This window comes from Tachysurus fulvidraco, chromosome 23 (assembly GCF_022655615.1).
Source record: "Tachysurus fulvidraco isolate hzauxx_2018 chromosome 23, HZAU_PFXX_2.0, whole genome shotgun sequence".
Classification (NCBI taxonomy): Eukaryota; Metazoa; Chordata; class Actinopteri; order Siluriformes; family Bagridae; genus Tachysurus; species Tachysurus fulvidraco.
In genome coordinates this window covers 14426153-14448535 of record NC_062540.1, presented here as the reverse complement: position 1 = coordinate 14448535, position 22383 = coordinate 14426153, and the positions used below count along the sequence as shown (strand labels likewise).

At 39.1% G+C, this 22383-nt stretch overlaps 1 protein-coding gene across 1 annotated transcript; it reads left to right on the top strand.

Moving 5' to 3' along the window:
- Positions 1-1619: 1619 nt before the first annotated feature.
- epha2b (eph receptor A2 b) lies at positions 1620-22011 on the top strand. The gene is made up of 17 exons (XM_047807357.1): positions 1620-1797; positions 2439-2506; positions 3981-4635; positions 13019-13174; positions 13353-13688; positions 14108-14232; positions 14313-14490; positions 14595-14682; positions 15207-15262; positions 15360-15485; positions 16280-16465; positions 16560-16621; positions 16712-16921; positions 17099-17248; positions 17360-17553; positions 17935-18090; positions 20281-22011. Exons 1-17 carry the CDS (start codon positions 1716-1718, stop codon positions 20387-20389), a joined length of 2937 nt encoding a protein of 978 aa, XP_047663313.1. The 5' UTR covers positions 1620-1715; the 3' UTR covers positions 20390-22011.
- The last annotated feature ends 372 nt before the right edge of the window (positions 22012-22383 follow it).

Genomic DNA, 22383 nt, shown 5'->3' with positions numbered 1-22383 from the left:
ACAAGCTGTATGAGCTGCTTCCTGTGTAAAATGATGCAAAAACAAATGAAAGGATTGTTGTAAGATCCTGTCGTCTTTAAAGTTGCCAACCCTCTTGTCACCGGGGCTATTGTGTGCTGATGCCTTTCAGTGTGTACGAGGCTCTCGTGGAGTCAGCAAAGTGGGGGTTTCAAAACATAGGGAGCTTGACTCTGAAATTCCTCAGAGTTGCCAGGGGAAGCCTTTATCACAACTTCAGCTGTGTTAAAGCTCAAGCACATTGTCATCCTGTGCCTCCTCCTGAGTAGTGTACAGTAGTAGTGCAACTTATTCATTAGATGGTGAAACTAGATGTTTATATTCAGCAATCAGAGAGAGATACATTGATTTTTCAAAAATGTCTGTAACCTTCTTCACCGGTTTTATTAAAAAACAGCTGTTTATGCTGAATTTTAAAGACTTTTTCAGATAAGACAGATAGGAAATACATTTGAATGCTTGCATACCTTAATGACAAAATAAAGAGAATAAAGAAATTGTTGCTGTTATATAAATTTAAAAATATTCAAAATATTTCCCACAGGTGATCTGTTGGGTTGTTCTGTCTGGTGAGATATTAGTTGGTTCCCTGACCCACGCCTACCCATTTTTCTTTGATGAAAAATCCTATGTAGACAGACAGACAGATAGACAGATAGACAGAAAGATAGATAGATAGATAGATAGATAGATAGATAGATAGATAGATAGATAGATAGATAGATAGATAGATAGATAGATAGACAGACAGATATACAGACAGACAGACAGACAGACAGACAGATATAAAGACAGACAGACAGACAGACAGATAGATAGATAGATAGATAGATAGATAGATAGATAGATAGATAGATAGATAGATAGATAGATAGATAGATAGATAGATAGATAGATAGACAGATATAAAGACAGACAGACAGACAGACAGACAGATAGATAGATAGATAGATAGATAGATAGATAGATAGATAGATAGATAGATAGATAGATAGATAGACAGACAGACAGATAGATAGATAGATAGATAGATAGATAGATAGATAGATAGATAGATAGATAGATAGATAGATATACAGACAGACAGACAGACAGATAGATAGATAGATAGATAGATAGATAGATAGATAGATAGATAGATAGATAGATAGATAAATAGATAGACAGATATACAGACAGACAGACAGACAGACAGACAGACAGACAGACAGACAGACAGATAGATAGATAGATAGATAGATAGATAGATAGATAGATATAGATAGATAGACAGATATACAGACAGACATACAAACAGACAGACAGATAGATAGATAGATAGATAGATAGATAGATAGATAGATAGATAGATAGATAGAGTTTTTTTTTCCACTCAGAAATTTTGGGGGATGCTAAAACATTTGCACTAGATAGATCTCAAGCAAAGTTCTTGTTCAGTTCTACCTTCCTTGAACTTGGCCAGCGGCTAATGGTGCAAATTACAGGCTACAGGTAGTTTAAATTTGACAGATCGTGGGCGTGGAACTTTCCCGGGGCCACACCCCATTTACCATAAAAAAAACGTTCTTAACATTCCAGGGGCGGAGTTTGTGGCTCTCTGTGAGCGTTTCTCAATGAGAGACCGATAAGCGCAACTGGTAGAGCAGCTCGTTTCCGCGTGGAGTTTCTCACAGATATTCACTGACTCCGGACACAGAATGGATTACCGGTGGATAAAACCAATTTTTTTTGTCAATGTATTTATGAACTGCGTATTTATTTCTCTTCAAAATAAAGAAAGTAAGTTAACATTTTGTATTGGTTTAAAAAAGAAATCTGGGTAAATGTTGGTTGATTCACATGATTAGGAGTCACTTTGCCACATTCGGCTCTTTTCTCCTTGTAAAATATTAGAGCTAAGACGTGAAGCGTAATTGACACAATCGAGTTTACTAAAGAAAAAAACGAGTTGAATTGGAATCGAGCTCGGTGTCAGAAGCGTGCGCTCGGTTCCTTCTGTTTAAAGTCTGAACAGTTTTATTCAGGGTTCGACTTCTGGACTTCTACACTGGTTATTTGTCTGAGAAAAAAAGTTTTATTTTAATTAAAAAAAAAAAAAGAAAAGAAAAGAAATCACAGCACACAAATCTCTACAAAATAGATAAGTTGTTGTTATAATAGTAATAATAATAATAATAATAATAATAATAATAATAATAAAACAGTAAACATTTATAATATTTAACCTTTTAATATTAAAATTTGTCCGTCACCTGCTGTGGATTTATCTTCTTTTTTATTCCACTGTGGGTTTTTTTCTTCTTTATTTTCCAATAAAGCATTTTAACATTTAACCTTTTAATATTAAAATTTGTCTTTTACCTGCTGTGGATTTATCTTCTTTTTTATTCCACTGTTTTTCTTCTTCTTTATTCACCCAGAGGTGCTTTTGGACATGGTGGAATCTGGAGGAGAGTTGGGCTGGCTGACATGGCCCGACCAGAACGGAGTGAGTAGCACTGATTTAATATGATACCACCTTAACGTGAGGCAAAACACTAATAGATGTTTATTCGGATTTAATGTTATTCCTTTAGGGTTTCTCCAGGCTGTGTTAAGCATTGGGTTGTGTGTGTTTTTGAGCTATAGCTCCTCTCCTTCTCAGACATGTCTGTACTTCTCCTGAGAGAGGCCTGGAGTTTTACTGCTCCATACTGGCTGTGGTTTTAAAGCCCTGTGTTGAACAGAGCTATAAGGGTGTCATTAACATTTAGACTCAAGCACATGTGGCGCTTTTAAAACGTGAGTTTTAACAGATTTGAGGAAGCAAAATGCTCATGGAAACTTCTACCATGATCATATATTACGTCTAAACGGGTACTGTCAAGTCATACATGCACATCTGAGTGGTAAAGTTCCTTCCTCATGGTTTGTAGATTCTAATTAACATTTTATGTACGAGTTATTCCAAGAAATCAAAAGAAATGCGTATGCATCCGGGAACAACAATCTATAGAACAAAATCATCTTTAAAAAAAAAAAAAAAATCACAGTAATGTATTTAGTCTCTATACCTGATCTTCAGAAGGCAGGGCATGTGGTCTGCTTGAGTTGTACCAGATATGTCAAGAAAAGATTTTATCTGAGACAAGACATGGAATATTCATATCAGATTAGAAAAGTTTTTTTTTGTTTTTTTTTTTAAGCAAATTACTGTCTTAATGAAGAAACACCTGTGATAACCTACACCATATAATGACTTATAGGTATTAACTATAACTATCTATCTATCTATATATCTATATCCTTTAGCCACCATGCTTTATGTGTCATCTTTCATATTCAAATTGTTCTCATACCTAAATATTTTGAGACAAGTTTTGTCTTGTATTTATTAACAAATTTTCTACATGCACTCTTGAACAGAAATTTAGAACAAATGCAATTGTTTGGAAAATGCTCTGGTTTTTGGAGGATTTTACATGGCAAGCAGTTAGCAAGGTTAGGCCTTATAGAGGCTTAATTGCACACTTAATGAGCTGCCTGGCATTTGAAGAGAGTATAAGGGAGATTTATATCTATGAATTGTGTTGATGAAGGGAGCAACTTTTTATACAAGCATTTGTTCTGCACTTTCATGGTATGGACCATTTTATTGTGATGCCACACACTGTGAAAATAATCCACCTCTCCTGTAATTAATGGCACAGTGGCAACATGTGGAGGGGGAAAAAAATCCCACAAACTGCCTCTGGAAAAATTTGTTAGTCCAAGTTTCATCAGTCTATTTAGTGTAGGTGAAATGAAATGCTATTTATTCTTCTAAAAGATGATAATGATGGTAATGATCCAGTGTCCTCAGTAGTACTTAAAATTCCATGTTGAGGCCATTTTTTTGTTATTTTTGCCCTCATCCATTACTCCTCTGCAATCTTGGTTTTGAAAAATTTCTTAGTTGACTCTTCCCTTTTTTCTGCTTGCAGTGGGAGATAAGCCAGCAGCCAGTTAATGGCACCTTCCGCTATAACTACTTTGTTTGCAATGTGGAAGCCCGAGAGCAGGACAACTGGCTACGTACCACCTTCATTCAGCGTCACCCCTCCGCCACACGGGTGTTTGTGGAGATTCACTTTTTCGTGCGGGACTGCAATTCTTTCAGTGCAGACTCCCTTACCTGCAAAGAAACCTTCAACCTATACGCTTCTGAAGCCGATGCTGACATCGGTACTAGCTTCCGCAAGGGCCAGTTCCGCAAGGTGTCAACTATTGCACCAGATGAAGTCTCTGATTTAGGAAATATGAGGATCAATATAGAGACAAAGTCGGTGGACAGTCTTTCCCGCAAAGGCTTTTATTTGGCCTTCCAGGACATTGGGGCGTGTGTAGCTATCTTCTCTGTAAGGGTTTATTACAAAACATGTCCCACCACAGTGAAGAGCTTGGCAACATTCCCTGAGACAGTCGCGGTCCCTCAGGACGAGAAAAAGACACTGCGGGAGGTGGTGGGGACTTGTGTGGAAAATGCTGTGAGTGTGGACCAGCCACTCATTTACTGCACTCCGGATGGAGAATGGGTGGTGCCTGTGGGCAAGTGCCAATGCAGCCCTGGCTATGAAGTGGTAAACGACACATGCAGAGGTAAGACCTTTGGTCTTGAATAATTTAATCTCTTCTCAACTGCCAGCTATGAAGTCTGATTTTCTTTTATTGTTTTAGACCGAAACAAGATTATCTACTGTTGTACAATACACAAAGCCTTGTGTACAAGTAAAATGGATGGAATTGCTTTTTAAAGTTGACTATAAGAAAAATTTGAATAACTCTTTCTATTTTGTACTCTATATATCTTTTTTCTTTGTTGAAGATAAAAACAAAACAACATATTACAACACAAAAGACAAAAAAACATGTATTTCAAATACACATTATTTAGAGATTTTCATATTTCGTCCATGAATACACCACACTTCAATTTTATTACTCTATTTTGTAAAAAAATATGTTCACTATTTGCAAGTGAAGTGTGCTAAGCATTGAGACAAGTTTTCTCTTTACAGTTGTAGTTCTTACCTATTTAACCCAAGCATTCTTTGTCAGACTTAAGCAAATGCTTTTGCTCAAGGCAGGAGTTTTTTTCATTGGCTTAAAACCTGCTTCAGAGTATTTCTCCTTGCCTTTCCTTGTGTGTTTTTTTTTTTTTTTCATGGTTCTGTATTCTAGAAAGAGCTTAGCTGTTTGACATTCAGGTGTTCTGTAAGCAAAGAAACGTCCACGGGAGTCTTGGCATGCTAGGACCTGTTCAGAATGATTCCATTACTAATGTATGCAAACCCTAGCATTTTAACAATGCTTTTCCTGTAATGGGTACTCTTGCAGAGGCAGGTAATAATGCTTTAACAATACAGTGACTCAGATAATTGAGATATTTCTCAATTTTGGAGAAGTTCATTAGTAATTCTGTCTTTGGGCAGAGTCATGAAGTTAATGTAAAGGAGAAAAGCACATAGCACTGGTGTCTATCATGAGATATGGAGGTTGACACAGACCAAGAGGGAGGGAATGATGGAAAGGTTCTGGAATGGAATGTTAAGGTTGCAGAACAATGTAGTTCAGTGTTCAGCTTCAGCTTCAGCTATCGGTCCCACTTGGCCCCACCTTTTGTGGTACATTCCTGTTAGTTTTACCAAGAAGCCTCCCTGATTACTGCAGGCCTGAGGAATTCCCCATGGAGAGCTGCAGGCCAGTGCCGCCGCTCTGTGATGGATCTACGAGGAAGGGCAAGCAACAGAGGGCACTAAAAACAAGATTGGAGAAAGGCGTGTGACAGCCTTCAGTCAAACGAGATGGTAGAATAAACCCAAACAGAGTAGCGGTGAACCCACACTCCTTTTAGTATTAACACTAACACTTTTGCAACAATAAAACACACTATTCCATGCTCATAATCCTCCCTGGCATCAAGACACATACCTTAGTTGACCACACAAAGCCTTGCTGCCCAACCTACTGCTTAGATTGCACAAGAGGACTAGTGTGCCCACGCCCTGTCGCAGGCCATAAAGCCCTCTGATGCTCAGTCGGACAAATAACTATAGTTTCTGGAAGCCACCGAAGGATGTTGGCTGCCGTATTGTAGGTGCACAAGGAGGAATAAAGCGAGCGGTTTAGGCATAATGATCCACAATCTTTCAGGCTGTTATTTGTATTTCTTTTTAAAGAAGGTCTTTAACTTTTAATTTATTTTTTTTCTCTTTTTCTTCTTTTTACTGGAATTAAAGCGGATGGTGACTAAGTGGAAACTCTGCTGCGTGGTTTAGTGAGCTGTCGGGTTGTAATTGACTTGGGTGCGGATATAAGTGTAAGAACACTAAGTGCTAGGTTTGTTTGTAGACTGTAACCATTTTTTTTTTCATCTCAGTTTTCGTAGTAATATCGGTTACCTATATTTTGTTTGACGTAATAAATTTGCCAAATTGTTCGGTTATTCGAAAGACGTCCCAGCGAAATACTTTAGAAGTTTAAGAGCAAAAGAAAAAAATACAATAGACAAAAGAAAAAGTCATATGGAAGGCTTTTGGCATCCTAAAGGAAAATTATTTAATAGAGAAACACTCCTGTGTATACTGTGTATATATAAAGTATAATGAATCCCCCAGGGGAACCAACTGAAGAACCCTTAAGGATTTATCGGTTTTTCCGAAGGGCGTGTAACATTAAAATACCGGTTTAAAACGGAAAAAGACATGACCACAATTCCATAAGGGAACCAGTTTTGATTTTATTTTAAAGAACTTCTTTTACTGATGGTTCCAAATTTTGCTGCAGAGAGTTAAAAAAAATCCCTTGATGAATGAAGTCCACACACATTTACTCCACAGCTAAATGATTTGTGGTGGAAATATTATTCTATTATTGGGTTATCAGCAAATAATGTTTAGATCATTTTGTTACTACTATAAATTCTATTACTAAAACTCTTTTTTTTTTTTTTTTTAGTGGTTTTCATTTTCACAAACCTATGCAGCTAAATCACACATGGGTGGTGCTTTACATTTTGATTATTTCTATTATTAAGTTTTTCTGCCATCCATCCATCCATCCGTCCATCCATCCGTCCATCCATACAATATGTCTCGCGTTACTTTTATGTCTACTGTTGCTTCGGTTACATCAACTGTCACATGTCATATTTGTTATGCCCTACACCCACCACTCATCCATATTAACCTTCAAATATAAGTTTTATTACTCCCCATCCTTATAATGACATAAATCAAACATGCACCAATATTAACAGTCTCAGTGGTCCTCTATAAGGGTGGTGGAGGTTCACTACCCCTACCCTTACTTCTACCTTACTCCTACCCCATTTTAAAGAACCTTTTCCGGCTTGGATCAGTTATTCTCTCTGTGTGACAATTTTAAACCAGAAAACCTTAAAAGAGAGTTTCAGCATTGAACGGCAAAATACTAAAGCAGTCCAGTCAAATACAGTTAAAACAGACTTGTCCATTTTCCCAGACAGTTTCTGAGCTATATGTGCTGTGTGGGAATGCTAAAAGTTTTATTGTTTTTTTTTGTTTGTTTGTTTTTTTTCCACAAGCCCTATAAAAGTCGCATGACCTCAGACAAAGGTGACCAAGCTTTCTTAACTCTGTTTTGAGAACCAGGGTTAAGACATATACAGTTGCTTGCTTGGTTTTTGTTTGTCTGTCTGGTCTTTTGAGGGCAGGTTCAGGTCCTGCACGTGGCATTTACTTTTAAATCTGGTTTTATTTGGCCCTGTTTACATTATTTATGTCTACCCTGGAAAAGTCAATTATTGTGCAATAAACAGCTTTGCGTATCAATTTGCATCTCAAGGACAAACAGATGATTATAGTTATTTATGTTTAGGCACAGTTTAAATTATGCATAAACTGTTATACTCTTAACATGTAAGGAATATACAAAACCATAATTAAATCATGAGTGATTTTTACGGACTTAGAGATGCACACATCTAAATATAACTTTAATATATTTCACTTATTGAGTTCTTCATTCGGTTTGACTCCGCCATTTCCCTGAAGTCTTTAGACAATGTTTGTTCTGGAGCCCTGTGGCGAGAAGAGCTGTGGATCTGCAGCATAATAGAGGGATAAAGAAATGAACCCGAAACTGGTTCTAAGTGCAGCCCTCATGCTGGGCTGTTTGCAGAGTTTACCGGCCCAGAGAGCACATTGTTTCACCGATCTATGGAGGTGAAAGGTGAGGGAGCCGCGTAGACGATGGAGAGATGAGTCTGAATAGCATTTTGTTCTTTGGAGGAGAGCTGAAATCTGAGGATTTGCCTGCGCTTCTTTTAGCATGTAAATATAATCATCTTCTCACTCTGCGTGCTTGGGAAAGAAGTCGTGCACAATGGTGATCTGATGCTTAAGGTTTTTGCTCTAGTTTTGACCTATAATTACTCCCACCTTTCCTTCAGGCTAATGTTCTCTTCTCCAATTAAGCAAGTGGAAATTACCCATGTGTTGCGTACAAATCCACAATTTCTGAAATACGACAAGCTCACAGCTTAAACATTTCAGATTGAGGCAATGTTGAACCTCTTTTGACAGGATAATGAGGGAAAACTCAAATGTAGTCTTTGATCCCCCTCCAACTGAGTGGCAGGTTCTCATATCAAAAGTACATGTTTGTTCATAATGATCGTTCTGATTAATGTTCAGCAATACAGCAAAAGAGTCATCATGGTGAAATAAAAAAAAAAAAAAAATATATATATATATATATATATATATATATATATATATATATATATATATATATATATATATATATATAATATATATATATACAAGCATATTTATTTGGATTCAGTTACTTTGGATGACGTGTGAGGCGAGAAGAATTTTCTGTCCTGAAATGAGTCATCAGAAAGAGGGAAAAAGTGTCCGGATTTTTCTCTATTGAAGTAGCAGATAGTTTTGATAACATTTGGCAATGTTGATTCATCGGCACTTCCTGCTTTGTACAAAAACGCCATTGCCAGTTGAGTGTGTCTTGAAAATAATGTGTGTTGTGTTTGTATTGTTTAGGGTATTAAAGAGTATTTAGTTTAGGGTTTTAAAATGCGAGTCCTTTTGGGACATGTTTCCTGTGTGGGAAACCATATAATGGGGGTAGACTGTGTGTATGCATAGAGTGCATTATGCGGTTGGGGTGTGAGATCAGCACTTTCCTGCCCCCACGTCAGTGCCGCGTGGCCCCAACAGGACGAGCTACAGCGGAAACCGGAGGCCCGCTAATCCTCCCTGACCCTCAGACTCGTCGGCTCAGGGATTTCTATTGTTGAACCCGTACGCCGCTTTCATTCTCTGATTTATTTTTCAATTAATAGAGAATTTTGCATATTTGTTTGCTTGGCCTTTACTCTGGTACGCTGAATTGCACTAGTATTTGAAGCAGACGCTTAAATCCGAGCAAATGGCTTTCGAAAAATGTTTCCTAGTAAACAATGAAACGTAATCTCATGAAAACATGGCAAACTCTTTTAAACCACAGTGTGTAAAGTGAATCAGCTACTTGTTTTGTTGTTAGCACAGGAAGATTTGTACACAATCTTCCTGTAGGTACATGATCTTCCTGTCCTGTTGTCTAAATCTGAGGAATTTAAAAGATCTGTTTAAAGATGGCTCTAATGAAGTCTTATTTCTGCTGTGATTCGGTCATCTCTTTAGGTGGTGTTAAGTCCTTTTGTTAATTACTAAATCCTCCAGCCCTTCTAGCTGAGCCTTTTGCTCCCACTCATCTTCTTCTTGTTGCTTCTCTCTCACTCCTTCCCCTCAGTGAGAAGTAGTAATAAGTGTGAAAAGAAAAGGATTAGAGCATTTATTGTGTTTGTTAACGACGAGATGAAAGACCGAGTGGAATTGTAAAGCGTAGATGTAATTCTCTTACAGCTGGTCCATTGGGCTGGTAATCCTTTGGACTAATGCTCTCAACATACCTAGCACCTTCCTCAATCTCCTACCTCCTTCTGGCTTCATGTTACAGCTGACCCCCGCACCACAGCCATGGCTTTGTCTTCGCTGACCAACTGACTGCTCTAACAAGCCACACTGACAGAAGAGAAGATAAGAAATATAGCACAGACAATACAATTGTGAACCTCAAGGATGATCTAAGACTTAGAAATCAGGAACTCTGCCTTTACCAGAATCTAACTGATAATGAACTCAAAAGGAACAGAGTTCAGTATTTATTTTCATTGTCTCAGAGAGGAAAATCATATTCTTATCTCTCTATTTATTGTCCTAATCTTAATTTTTTCCTTTACCAGAATAATATATTCAGTCCATTTCACTGTATATTTGTCTTTCTTTCCCCCCACTGCCCGTATTTCTGAATTCTACCTTCTCCCACCATGTACCAAGCCCCTGGCCACTCTCCTCACTCACTTCTCTGCTCTGTTTGTTTTACTTGGCCATCAGCTCCTGGTAAAGCAGGACACTTTAACTCATTTCTGCCTCAGGCCACATGTAAGCCCCCCGAGTGTAGATTCGAATGACTGGGCTTTTTGTTTCCCCTCTTTTTTTTTCTTATGCGAAACACTCCCGTTTAACTCCTGTCCTGGAGGGATTCCTGTTGTCCAGCCAGCATGTATACACTCATTCATTCACCCCTTTCCCACCCGCCATCCGTCCGTGCATCCATCCGTTAATGTCACCAGCTCATCCGTCTTCACCGTGACCGCCCAAATCAACCCTCATAGCTCCCAGATCCTGATAGGCCACCGGAGAACAGGATTCAGCTACTGTCACAATAAACAAACAGTCACTCAGAGCCTCTTAAGGCCTAACACCCCCCCCCCCCCCCCCGATGCCAAACAGGCTGAGAGTTTGAAACCAGATTTGCAACTCACCCTTACCCTGACCTGTAGGGATGTCTATTTTACACAAAAAGTCATTTTGTGTTTCTCAAAAGTCATTCCTCTGTATTTTCCTCTGACCTCTTCTTCTGTTTTTGCCAATAAATTCATCCTATTTCCATCTCTCAAGTCTGGCTAACATTCTACTCCTGAGCGTATTCATGCTTTGATTGGCTGCCCTCGGAAGGAAGCAAAGCTTCCTGCTTCCTGTTGTGTCCAGGGCACAAAGACAAAGCCCTGCTCAGACTTGTAGATTTGAAAGTGAAAAGTTATGAGCAGAGTTATGCCAGGTCAAAGACCTGAGATTTTGGACTTGAAAGGAATGTTATTTCAAATTCGATTCCTAGACTGTCCATTTTTAAGGAACGCTCAAGATATTCTTTCTTTTGACAGTGAATTTTTTTAATAAATGGGTTAAAAACTCCACCTTAAACCCTTCATACCTGCTCACAGAAAAAAAAATCAGGCTTTTGTTCCTCATTGTTAAGAAGGCAGCCCACGTATTCATGTGGCATGTGGCATCTCCACTATTTGCAACAAGTGTTTTCCTTCAAGCTGAATAGCGCGACGGCCTGTGCCTGTTGTCAGGGCTGAAAAGGCTGCTGAATGCCCATACCAGACCCTTGCAAGCAAGCAAGGGGGATCCAAGAATTCAGAGGATTACGGCTAGAGAGGTAGAGGCTGCAGCTGTGTGAATTGGGGTTCACAGCAGCAGCTGTTCTGCCCCCTTGGTGGTGAATAAGTCGGGTCTTTTTCTTCTTTCAACCACCTACTCCCCCAACCACAGTTTTTACTTCAGTCCCAGCAGGGATCGTTATCCCTTCTATCCATCTCCGTCAACCCCTCTGTCTCTCTCCATCCCCACCTCCACACAGGGTCACCTTAACAAGTTGCAATAAAGTCTCAGGAACAGCTGGCACAAAAAACAAGACAACGACCGGACTTAAAAGGAGGAGCTGCTAACGCCTTGACTGGCTTTAGGTTGCCAAGCTGAATTTTTTCATGCTGAGAATTATCTTTTGAAATTGGAGAACACACGTCCTCGTATAGTGGAGGTAAAGTATAGCTCTGCTCCTGTTTGAGCAAGTGGCCCAACCCAGAACAAAGTCACAGCTGACACCATGCTTTGGAGGAGGAAGTGATGGCATACTTTGTAATTAATATTGTTTGCTGTTTAAACAAAAAGCACTTGGAAGTGGAAACTGTAATTTGGTGTAAGCTGCTGCTTCTTCTTCTTCTTCTTCTTTTTTTAAAAAACAAACAAAACAATGCTTATTTCTTTGAGCTTTTTCTCTTAGTGCTACCACTTCTTTCTTTAAATTGCCCTCATGTCGAAGCCAACTCCTGTTTTATCTTTGAGGTGTTCCACTGCCATACACTCATATGCACACACAATTGACTCAACCATGATTTCTTGTTCTTGTGTTGCGATACGGTTGCTGATTTTTGGGTTGGCTTCTGTGAAATTGACAGTCAGAGAACTGTTTAAACCGAGTGGCCTGTAAGTGGTACAGTAGAGGAAGGAATGTGTGCAGGAGGGGATACAGTTGTGGAAGTGGACAGAGGAAGGACATGACCTGAACTTGTAATGTTTTGGACTGAACACAGGAGACTTTTCTCTCTCTTCCTGTTTGTACGGTTTAATATATGGTTGTACGACTAAGTTTGTAAAAGTTTACAGTTGACCATCTGTGTCATGTCATGTCATGTTTTGTCAGCTCATGATTAGTTTTCTTTAGTTGTACTGAGAAAATAAATAGTTTGACTGTGCGGAAACTTTGACATCTGCAAATCTGTGTTGATAGACACGTCTGCTGGTTTTATTCTGTTTGCTTTCTCACCTTACTTGTCTAATATTGAAGCCTGGAATGTGGGATGACTGGTCTTGTTTGCACAGAAAACGGGGGATGGTTTGAATGTTTGCTGTAGTCATACTTTGTCTCATTTGTACACTCTTGTACATTTCATCCAAAAGCAAATCTAGAGAGAGGGAGGAGAGACTTCAAAAGAGATTGAATTTGAGAAGTTATACATTATGTTGTGTCTCAAAGGAGGATTATTGCTCTATTCCTTATCCAACTTTTGTATGGTTTGGTCTTTTTACAGAGTGTAAGGCAGGCTTTTTTAAGGCTTCAGTGTCCAATGAAGCCTGTAATCCATGTCCAGAGAACACCCGCACCTCGAGTCCTGGCGCTCTGAGCTGTCCCTGCCTGGAGGGGTTTTATCGAGCTCCAGAGGACCCTCTGACAGTTGCATGCTCAGGTGAGACTTTACAGCATTGCACCCCAACAAATTATCTTTAACTGACCTTGCTGTCGGTCCCTTTGGCTGCCCCTTTTATTTTGCCATATTCACATTTTGTTCCTAATATTTTTATTAGTTAGAGCTTGATTCACTAAATGGGTGATGTTTTTTTTGACCATAATTCTATAATTTACAGGCTTACCTTCCTCTCCTAAATCATTGACTGCTACCACGACTCAGATGGCCACTGGAAAGCTGGAGTTGTCCTGGAGTCCACCAGGAGATACAGGAGGACGCTCTGATATTACCTATAACGTGGAATGCGAACGCTGCGAGGGCAGTGTGTGTCAGCCCTGCGGAGATAAAGTACGTTACGATCCCAGCAATATTGACATAACGGAGACCTCTGTGATCGTTGGTGAACTGGAGCCACATCTGAACTACACATTCACAGTGGAGGCTCGGAATGGTGTTTCCCAGCTCAGCTCTCGGAGAGCCACCAGCACCATCAGGACAGCCCTGCAATACATAGGTCAGCATTGTAGAAGTGGTGGTGATAATGACGATAACACATATGCATCTTATATCATCTGAAGCTCGTAATAATTGTTGTCTGTGGCCTTTTCATGATTTTGCAGTACCTTTCACAGATGGAGCACAGATTTTCAGCCATGTAGAATTAAAGCTAGTGTTATTTTGTAGCATGTATTTTAATATCCAGTCATATGGAATAATAGCAGCCTTAAAAAAGAACTTTGTGGAAAAGCTTATCAATTATTTTTACACCCTTTCTTTCTGTGAAACTAGTAACTGTTTCTCAAACAAGAAGTTACAATGATTTGGTTAATTAAAAGAATTGTTTGCTGCCTTTTTCACATTAGACTATGAGATTTGGTGTTAATATATTGGTTCAGTCATTGTTTTTGATTTTTTTCCAAATGTCTCACACAGGCCCTCCAAGTGTAACTGGAATGCACTTGGTAGAAAGGAGCTCTAAGACCCTGTCATTGTCTTGGTCCGTGTCTCGCCGAGCCAATCCCAGCAACATCCGCTATAAGCTCATGTACTGCGAGAAGGTCAGGAGCAGAACAATATCAGATTATAATTTTGATTATCAGTGCACTTGTCCTTTTAACACACTTTTGTACTTTTGCAGGATAAGGATGAGGCGAAGACCGGTAAAACGTACACTGTGCTGGTTCTGGACAAGAACTTTGTTGACATCAAAGATCTTTCTCCATCCACAGTTTATCTTTTTCAAGTTCAAGCTCTTAGCCATGAAAGCAATGTGGGCAGCAACAGTGTCGAGGAGGAGTTTTCAACACTGCCAGAAGGTTAAACCAATGGAATTTTCAGTGTTTTCAAAACTTAATTTGCATTTTTATAACGTTAAGTGAGATATTTATTTCTGGGGTTTTTTTTTTTTTTTTTTTAATAGTTGGGAACACTGCAGTGATTCTTGGAGCAGTGGCAGGAGGAGGTGCCATACTCTTCATCGTGCTGGTAGTCCTGCTCCTGTGCAAACGGTCAGAAACAATTTCTTTTCCTTACACTGTTGCTTTGTTTCTTTCACTTGGTTCTTTCATGACCCCTCTTCTTTTCTCTGCATGATCCAAGATGTCCAAACCCATTCAGAATCATCCTTTTCATAGCACTTTCTTTATCTGGATCCATTCCATACCACTCAGAGAAAAGAATCTGGTGTTGAATACAACTGCTCAATAAGTGCTTTAACTAGACACACATTTTGAAAAGAAATTAATCGGGGCCGGACATTGTGCCAGATAAGAGGAGGTTGGTCCTTTTAGGTATAAGACTGGAGTGGCTATGTGAAGGTGACCCAAAGCGTTGGTAGTTGTCTCTGATAACCCGAGACCCTTGTCACCACTTGGCAACACCGGCAGTTTTTTTTTTTTTTTTAATTTTTTTTACTTTTTTTTTTTTTATCAAAGCTCTCCTCGACTGAATGGAGCCGGCCCTGAAGCCAGCCCTCTTTTAAGTTTAAAGTATGAAAAGAAATGCTTCACTCATTAAGTCTTTATTTCTGCAGCCGAAAAAAATCACACACAAGGCAAGGACCGGAGGACGCTTATTTCTCCAGCTCAGGTTAATATTAAAAACTTGAAAGCTTTTTTTCCCCCCAACCCTATTGTTCCTCTTTCTTTATCTCTTTACTAATCTCAGTAAATCTTCTCCTCTCCAGAGCAACTGAAGCCTCTTAAGACTTACGTTGATCCTCATACATACGAAGACCCCAACACGGCTGTGCTTAAGTTTGCCAGCGAGATTCATCCGAGTCACATCACCAAACAGAAAGTCATTGGAGCAGGTTGGTACACTGCTGGGCAATATCCCAGAAAACCGTCGCTTTATCTATTATTTATTTTCAGATGTTCAAGCACTGTAGCGCACACACACACACACACACACACACACACACACACACACACACACACACCGCCTCAAGTGAGAATTGCAACATAAAAGATTTTGCTTATCAGATTCATGCTCTGCATGTTTAGACATATTTTGAATAGAGTTTTTACGGAAGTGTGTTCCTCCCACGAGAGCATCTGCCATTATTTTTTTAACCCTGCTACATGACCCTGTTCTTGCTTTAGTTTGAACTCAGTGCTAATGGTGGAAAAACAGACCAATTAATCAAGGGTTTATTTATACGAGCCCCTCCCCAAAAACAGCAGTAAATTTAAACTCTGTGTATTTATTGGATATACCTAAATGGTCAGGCCTCCCTTACCCTGAGAGGAGAAGATTAGGGCAGCGTGGTCACCTTTCCCCTGTGAGCTCCCCCGCAGGCCTTCCCACGGCCCTCTTTCACTTTTTACTTTGTGTGTGACAGCTGATTCCCAGGCCCTCATAACACACACACATACAGTTTCCCTCCCCCAGAACCAAATACTGACCACTCTAGAGTTTCGTGGTAGGCTGCACCTCCAGGTGCTTTCAAACACGTGCCTTGTTTACCATTTCCTCTCTATGGTATCTGAGATGGCTTCAAAGAATGTAACATAATGCCTCTCTGTGGAAAACAGTGAAATCAGTAGTGCGGAAAGTCTTATCTGATACCCATATGTATAATGAATGGGGGCTGCCCTGCTGTAGGTGAGTTTGGAGAGGTTTTCCGAGGCATCCTGAAAGCTCCTGGACGAAAAGAGGCAGCGGTGGCCATTAAGACGCTGAAGCCAGGTTACACTGAGAAGCAGAGGCAGGACTTCCTGAGTGAGGCCAGCATCATGGGCCAGTTCTCTCACCAAAACATTATTCGCTTGGAGGGTGTGGTTACCAAATGTAAGACATCAGACATTTTGATTTCCTCAAAAGATTTTTATTTTTTTTTCCTTCTGGAGGTCAATGCATGACTGTTTTCTTTTATGTGTTTCAGTCAAACATGCTATGATCATTACTGAGTACATGGAAAATGGTGCATTGGACAAATATCTGAGGGTAAGATTGTGAAACTGGAAATACCCCAGAACAGAAATACATTTAAGGTGCCTTTCTTTTCTTATCAAACCTTTTTATCTTATTGTTTAGGACCATGATGGTGAAATGTCATCCTTCCAGTTAGTTGGCATGCTCCGTGGCATTGCGGCAGGCATGAAGTACCTCTCAGACATGAGCTATGTACACAGAGACCTGGCTGCTCGAAACATCCTGGTCAACTCCAACCTGGAGTGCAAAGTTTCCGACTTCGGTCTGTCCCGGGTTCTGGAGGATGATCCAGAGGGCACTTACACCACTAGTGTATGTGTAGAATTCACCTAGCAATTTAATGAAATATTTTCGGAAGACTGTTTGTACAAGCAGGTCTTCACTGCAGTTATCTTTATTTTAACAGCTAGACTTTATAATTATTATTTCCTTGACATTTCTTAAAGAGAAACATTCAAGTCTGAAGCGTTTTTGTGGTTTCTTTTACAGGGAGGGAAAATTCCCATTCGCTGGACAGCTCCAGAGGCTATTGCTTACAGGAAGTTCACCTCGGCCAGTGATGTTTGGAGCTTTGGCATAGTCATGTGGGAGGTAATGGCCTTTGGAGAGAGGCCCTACTGGGACATGAGCAACCACGAGGTACACACAGTCATAAATCACTAGTTTTGAACAGTAACTGAGTGTCCTTACAATTATTTGAGATTTCATCTTAGCAAAACCTTTTTTTCCCTCGAAAACGTCTCGCTAAAGGTGATGAAGGCCATTAATGAAGCGTTCCGTCTGCCTGCTCCGATGGACTGTCCTTCTGCTGTGTACCAGCTCATGCTACAGTGTTGGTTGCAGGATCGTTCAAAAAGACCTCGCTTCCAGGATATCCTCAGCCTACTTGACAAACTCCTAAAGAGTCCTGAATCTCTCAAAACCATCGCAGACTTTGACCCACGGTAAGTTCAGCATTCATAAAATATTCTTCTAAAAACTCACAGAATGAGCATTAAAAAGGGTGCTGGGGTTCTGGAGACGTACATAATGTCTTACAGAAGTGATTCAACTATGGAATTAGATCTGATAGCAAAGAGAAACTGGGTGGTGGCAAAGTTAAGATGAAACTAAATTAGCTTTTTTTTTATTGTCATTCTATATCCATGCATTCATGCAAACAGGATTTTATTTTTATCAGATTCTGTGTCTGAGCAAACGGGTTTTTTCTTTCAAAGCCTGTCTCCTGTAATAAGAACAAAGATACAGAAACTGAAAAAAAAAAAAAAAAAAAAAAAGAATGTATCCTGATGTGGTCTGCTGACTTTCTCTTCTGTTTCTCTTAGAGTTTCTATCCGGCTTCCAAGCACCAGTGGCTCTGACGGATCTCCCTTCAGGTCTGTGTCTGAGTGGCTGGAGTCTATTAAGATGAGCCAGTACAGCGAAAACTTCAGCATGGCAGGCATCGTTAGCATGGAGCAAGTGCTGCAGATGAAGAGCGAGTAAGTATTGCCAAATGCTCACAGTAGGAATATAATCAAATTTATGAGTGAGGATTTCTCACACACATTTGCATGGAACAGAGCGATGGGCCAAAGTTCATTTAAAGTGCAAACATCCTGTCTTTTCCTTAGCAGCACATAACTTCAGATAACACACACATGACGTGACCCACTCCACCCTAGAACAAAAGCTTTTCAAATGGGTTTCATGACCATATCAATTACAAATGCAAATAAGTTAGATTTTTTTTTACATTATTGTTGCTATGCTAACTATGTATTCAAGATATAAAGTGCTTCAAAATACATGAAGATGCAAACAGTCCATATGCAAATCATATATTTGAATATTGTAGCCTAACAGGCCCTGATTATTTGAACACTGTATCTGGGTTTGTGTAGATAGGGTGGATTTCTTTGTTTGGCATTGAGATCATATTTGAATAAGACGGTACTTTTAAAAGCTAAGGCAAGATTTCCAGAATGTATCAGTGCTTGTTTGTTAAAGATGTATTAAGAATCATTGACCGTGTTTATACACTGGTCAGTCAGATAAACTTGTACATCCACGGACAATTTAATGCTTCTTTAGTTTAGCAAAAAGATATAGTTATCTATATGTTTTCTTCATTTAGAGAAGAGAAAAGTTTGTTCTGCAAAAGGGTTGAATGGAAAAATCTACATTTTATTTATTTATTTATTTTCATATTTTGGTGGCCTGGATGTGGTCGCCTGTGGCCGGCTGCGCCGCCCTTATTCCACCCCCTCCCTTCCTCCATCCCTTCTTATTCCTTTATCGTCCCTCCCTTCAACCACAGCACCAGTCACGGGCTGTGTTCTTAGTGCAGCCAGAAACCACGGTTTCTCCCTGCTTAGGCTATGTAAATCCCCTTTCAAGAAATAGAAAGAATCATCAGAACTGGTGGGATAAATAAAAAAGACGAATTCCAACGAGGTGTGGATTGAGGTAGTAGATGTGTCCGTACCAGTCCTTAAAAAGGAAGCCGTCTGTCTGATAGATGTACAGAAAGCATAAGTGAGGGACTCTACACTAGTTGGAAGTTGTGTGACCTATAACTGCACTCCCATGGGTGTATTTAGCCTGGAAGTGGGATGAGCTATGTGTGGAGAAGCAGAAATGCCTTTGATGTGTTTGTCTTTTTTTTATTTGGTTTTTGCTTTATTTTATGGTTGAGTAGTCCATCTGTTCTGTTCTGGTAGCTCAGTGGTGGTGGGGGAGCCCAGAAAGTATTTGAGTCTTCCAATGCTGGGTTTCCAACAACAGTGATTCATGGTAGTTATTGTGCCTTTTTAAGCCTTGTTAATTAAAAATACAATTACTTTACTCCACCATTATACAAGCGTCGATTGGTTGGTTGTGAAGGCAATAAATACAATGCCTGAAAGGTGCTTAAGGGGCTCTTTGGATAGCTAAGTGGAATTTCCTAACAGGGGAGTTATATGATGAGGAAACCTTCTGTTGTAGGGTTTAGGATCCGTAAAGGTTAGGATTGTGCTTTGGGATTATGGTGCTAATTTGTTGGTTGGTTCTATTTAACTGTTCTTGTAAAATGTTAGAGGTTACAATGGCATTTAATAGGAGAGTCATTTTCATCAATTTCAGTGGTATTGGTTAGATTTTGCTGTTTGTTCCAAGAAACAAAGTAAGGTGTTTATTTCCTCGCCATTTTTATTTACATTCAGCAGCATATAATGAAAAATCTAGTGTCGATTATGTGGAGATGGCAAACATTGCCTTAAAGTTTTTTACGCCGCTATACTGGCAGAGATTTGGCTCGGCTAGTTAGTTATCTGAGATGACGAGCAGAACAGCTCTTGGTGGACGTTTTAGCATGAATATTGAAGCTTTGAAACCATATCTGTGGTCTTAAATGATCATTCTTTTTAGGTAGAAACAAATTCAGCTGAAAGATTCGTGGGAAACTGTTAGCAAAACTGAAAAAACAGACCAAGTTGACAATGAATGAAATTTTGAAGTTCATGTTAATTCTAAATGAATTAACGAATGAACTAATGAATGAATTCAATGAATGAAATTTTGAAGTTCATGTTAATTCTAAACATTGATATTTTAGTCATTTTGAGTAGATTTTTATGATAAAAGTTGAGTATATGCAATGCAGTCTGCAATGCTGTTTTCTCACAACCTCACAATTTTCTCTTTCACAGGGATATCCGTAACATCGGCGTTCGCCTGCCAGGACACCTGAAAAGGATCGCCTACAGTATATTGGGACTTAAGGACCAGACTAGCACCCTGAGTGTATTTGCTGTGTGACGCACTCACCACTACGTGGACCACCAAAACTCTCTAGCTGACTGAGAAACTCGGAACTGAAAGCTACCCTGGCCTTGGGCTGCAGCGTCAGCCTTACAACCTGGGCTCTACCACCCTCCAGCTTAACAAGATGGACTCTCATTGCAATGGAGCCTTATAGCAGATTTGATATAAGTATCAAAATTGGAGGAGAAGGGTGGACAAAGTAAAAACACGCAAATGACATATCAGTCAGAATGTTTATATTGGAAACCTATTTTTACAAAACATTGTTTTATTTTTTTCAATAGAAGTAATGCTTTCTTGGCAGGAAGCTCTGAATCTAATCAGCAACCATGCAGTAAATCAGAACTATCATTCTTCCAGAGGTTGGGCATTTGTCATGTCTGATTTCGATTGATCTTTCAGTTTACTTTGTGCTGTGGCACCATGTCATTCTCATTCTTATCTCATCATGATCCTTAACATGCTGATAAGGAGGAAGCTCAGTGAATCTGATGGTCTTCATTTGAGGTGATGATTGCAGGACAGTCTATGAAAAGCAGAATACAACACAGGCCATAAAGGGTCCTGTTGTAATGTGGGCTGGCCGGTGGTTAGAAGTAAGTTTGACATAGTGCAGAAGCTTAACATTTCTATGCTTTTAAAGAAATGGCAAGGTTAAAGTTCAGTCTTAATTCACTGTGCTTTCAGCAAGCATGAGCAATACAAAATGAGCACTTAAATGCTAAATATTTCAGTGGCAGAACTGATTCAGCTTAAGTGCTGGGCTTTTCTTTATCTCGTGTTTCATTTAATAATTACTTTCCTGTGACATTCAATAAAATACTTGAGGTTATAATTCTGCAGTGTCATATCAGATGTAATCTTTCTGTTTGTATTATGTGTGGACCAAATGATAATCCAAACAAGCAAAAAGAAACTGCAAGAAGTCCAGGAACAGTAGTAGTAGTTGTAATATATCTGAATAAGAGATCAATTTGTATTTTTGTATATTGTACTTTTCGGCACATTCATATAATGCAGATTTCCTGTTTTTTTTTTTTTGTTTTTTTTTATGGAACCAATAGTTATAGAATGAAATGCTTTAACATGCATCGACTACATTGTATAAGACTTTGCAAAAGTGTTTTGTTTGGTTAAACTTTTGCTTTCCTTTAATTTCTGGATAGTAATGGGAATATGATTTTGGTATGATATGGTATATGGCCTTGTAGTGCCTCACAAAGGAGTTTTAATTCCTAATAAATCTAGAAATTGAATGCAAGTGAATTTATCCAACAATTATTGGTTTAGTTGCTGTTTATTCTGCAAGTGTGATATCTGGATATTCACACAAAAAAAGCAAATGTAATTGCAATTTTGAATTTATTTTTTGAATTATTTGTAATGTTTAATATTCCTCTGTCTTGCTTTCTTACATTCAATGTGTTAAGAAAAGAAATGGCATAAAACGCCTCACACATTGGCATGTTCTCAGTTTAAATTTGGCAAACTGTCTTGTACTTTATTTAATAGTGTATTTATTTTTCTTTTATTTATTACCTTTAAAATTTTGAGCTGGGATTTTTTTTGTAATTGATGTTATCGGTCACAATAAAAATCTTTGTAGTCTTCTGTCATTGAACAGTTCACTTTCAATTACAAACGTTCACACCAACATGGTCCTGACAAAATAAAAATGTTCTTCCAAAGCCCTATGAAAGCACTTTAATTCCTTATACACCATATCAATATATTTGCTAAGGTCTATATATTTAAAAAAGCATATATTTTAACCCCTTGTTCAAGTTTGTTCTACCTTCCGCTTCTAATAGCTGTACACAGTCATTCCTTCACAGCCTCTCTTATTCTTTTGGCTTTGATAAGATGAAAAAAAACAAATGCAGCTTGTCACATAACTGAGAAAGTGCAAGGTCCTCCACCCAGAAGGCATTCTTCATTGGTGGAAAACTTAAAGGACCAGCTTTACTTCAACAAAGATGACATACTGA